This window comes from Nicotiana tabacum, chromosome 10 (assembly GCF_000715075.1).
Source record: "Nicotiana tabacum cultivar K326 chromosome 10, ASM71507v2, whole genome shotgun sequence".
Taxonomy (NCBI): domain Eukaryota; kingdom Viridiplantae; phylum Streptophyta; class Magnoliopsida; order Solanales; family Solanaceae; genus Nicotiana; species Nicotiana tabacum.
In genome coordinates, this window is record NC_134089.1 from 3,291,817 (window position 1) to 3,294,287 (window position 2,471).

The following is a 2,471-nucleotide window of genomic DNA, read 5'->3' on the forward strand; positions in this document are numbered from 1 at the left end:
TCAATCTTTATGAGCAGTAATAAATTTATATTAAAAGTGATAGTGCCCCGCGACCACTAAATCCTATGTCCGCCTTTGTCTTTTTCAAGTCTACAACCGGTTAAAGTAGTGTAAAAATTCGTTATACTGTCAAGTGTAAATTAGTTTAACTCGAGTATCAAATTTCGAATGTCGAACTTATACTTTCAAATAGTGCAGTGCACCTAGTGATAAGAACTTTAGAGGTTGAACTCGTTAAATTTAAATCGTGAATTTGTCTCTGGAAGTAATGTTAGGATAATCATGTAGAATCTTCTAAAATGGCTATATATGTAAATTAGATGGTAAATTTTTTTACTTGTTGCAACCAGTGAAATTGACACCCTGATCACATTTGCCCTTCCATTTAGCAGGGGGAGGCCCAAAGCCTGTGTCATTGAAGCTTTGTGATTCCATCCATATACCTATGAAATCAAAAGAAAAATCAAAAAACAAAAAGGTGAAAAAGAATGTACAAAGTTAAAACTCAAATCAAACAATAAAAAAGAGCAGCTCAGTGTACTAAGATCCTGTTATGCACAGGGTTCGGGGAAGGACTGGATCACAAGGGTATATTGTATGCAACCTTATCTTGCATTTCTGCAAGAGGCTGGCTGTTTCCACGGCTTGAATCCGTGACCTCTCCAAAAAATAAGCATGAACTAATTTATTTTTTTGTATATATAATTAATTAACCTGTATCTAAGACAGCAACAATTGTATCACTCTCAGCTTGTTGATTTCTTTGTACTGTCTCCGTCATTCCAATAAAATCCCAAGATCTTGTTGTTCGAAGTCTTCTCACTGTATTTGGAAATACGGACACAATCCCTTCTTTTTCTGTAGTAAAACGAAACGAAATTTTTTGAAACTTATGATATTATAAATGCAAGGATAATTTTTGTGTAGCTATAAGATTTTAAAATTTATGATCCGAAACACATCATAATATCAGTGTGGCATTAACGGTAAAAAGAGAAATTTAATTTTTTTTTTCAAATATAAAAATATGTTATTATTTTTAAAGCAGACTAATAAGGAAATAATGTAACATAAGTTGAAACGAAGGAAGTATATTATTACGTACGCGATAATCTTTCTGCTTCATCAGGCAACAATCTCGCAGCAAATGCATTAAAACTCCTTCCATAACTATGTATCTTTGATTCTCTAGCTATTGTCTCGCTGAAATTCAAGAATCATTAATAAAACATTAAAAACATATTTTATTGTTAAAGAAAAATATATTGGGATTTATTTGAAGAAGGATTTAAGTATTTACTCTCCAATAGCCTCTGAAAGCAAGCTGTGATGATCATCCAACAATAAGGTTGTATCTTCTGGTAATTCTCCCATATAAACTATGTAGGGCTGTTACACATAATCACAATAGTAGGAAAAGAAAATATTGTTTGTAAGTTAGGTTATAATAATTAAGTATATTCTTGTCCTTAAGAATGTCATAAAAAAATTTATAATGCAGCTTTAACGATATATCATATAGGTCACGGGTTCGAGCTGTGCAACCGGTCACTAATGCTTGCATTAGGATAGATTGTCCACATTATATGCACCCCTTGGGCAGGGGCGAAGCAATTTTGGTTGAAGGGTGGTCAACTAACCACCTTTCGCCGAAAAATTATACTGCATATAAAGTAAAATATTACTTGTTGTTATTGATTAAATTTGAACAATTTGAACACCCTTATTGAATTTCCTGACTTCGCCACTGCCCTTGAGGTGTGGCCCTTCCGCGAACCTTGAGTGAACGTTGAGATGCTTTGTGTATCATGCTGTCCTTTTTTAATTTTAACCATCAATGTAGATGGATATATCGTTACAAAGTTGGTCAAAAAATTGAAAACTTGTACTCCATCTAGCCTTTCTTTAAATATAGTTTAAGGTTATGACATTCATTAAGAAAATCATTTAATAGCATTAATCATTAATTTTATTTGGAATGGTGATAGATATGAAAGAAAAAAATTAACGCGACAAAGATATTTATTTTTGACAAATTTGTTTGGCCAAAACGACATTTAAAAAAAGGATTAGAGGGAGTTTATGTGAATTATTGATTTTTCTTTTTTTTGTTAAAGAAAAACAAGGGAATATTACCTTTCTTTCATCAGCATTTGATCCATTGCTTAGTGCAATAAGCAGAGACAAACTGAAGATGAGAATAGAAATGCACTTTAATATTTCCATATGCTCTTTAATTTTCTCTGCTATGAGAGGGAATAGATATATGTGAGTGATGAAAAAGAAAGTAAATTGTCAATATAAATAGAGGAAGCATATACTATATAATAGGTAAGCTTGCATAATTAACCAAATTTCCTAATAAGTTTTGTCTGCATCAAAAGGTAAAGAAGTAATTAAATTACACACAAAAAGTTAGTTTTAGAAAAATTAAAATAATAAAAAGCTCAGTTTTGTAAATCTTTGTGATC

The 2,471-nt window shown here is 31.6% G+C and overlaps 1 protein-coding gene across 1 annotated transcript; it reads right to left on the bottom strand.

Annotated features, from left to right (window-relative positions):
* Positions 1 to 333: 333 nt before the first annotated feature.
* On the bottom strand, positions 334 to 2,226 carry LOC107809256 (subtilisin-like protease SBT4.15). The gene is made up of 5 exons (XM_016633851.2): positions 2,137 to 2,226; positions 1,301 to 1,389; positions 1,106 to 1,203; positions 715 to 858; positions 334 to 443 (listed from the first exon to the last, which is right to left on the bottom strand). Exons 1-5 carry the CDS (start codon positions 2,224 to 2,226, stop codon positions 334 to 336), a joined length of 531 nt encoding a protein of 176 aa, XP_016489337.2.
* Positions 2,227 to 2,471: the final 245 nt, after the last annotated feature.

Coding starts and splice junctions, on each gene's coding strand:
- LOC107809256 (XM_016633851.2), bottom strand. CDS start 2,226: ATGGAAATATTAAAGTGCATTTCTATTCTCATCTTCAGTTTGTCTCTG. Junction 1,204..1,300: donor CTTTCAGAGGCTATTGGAGA/GTAAATACTTAA, acceptor CTTGAATTTCAG/CGAGACAATAGCTAGAGAAT. Junction 444..714: donor TGTTGCTGTCTTAGATACAG/GTTAATTAATTA, acceptor TTGATTTCATAG/GTATATGGATGGAATCACAA.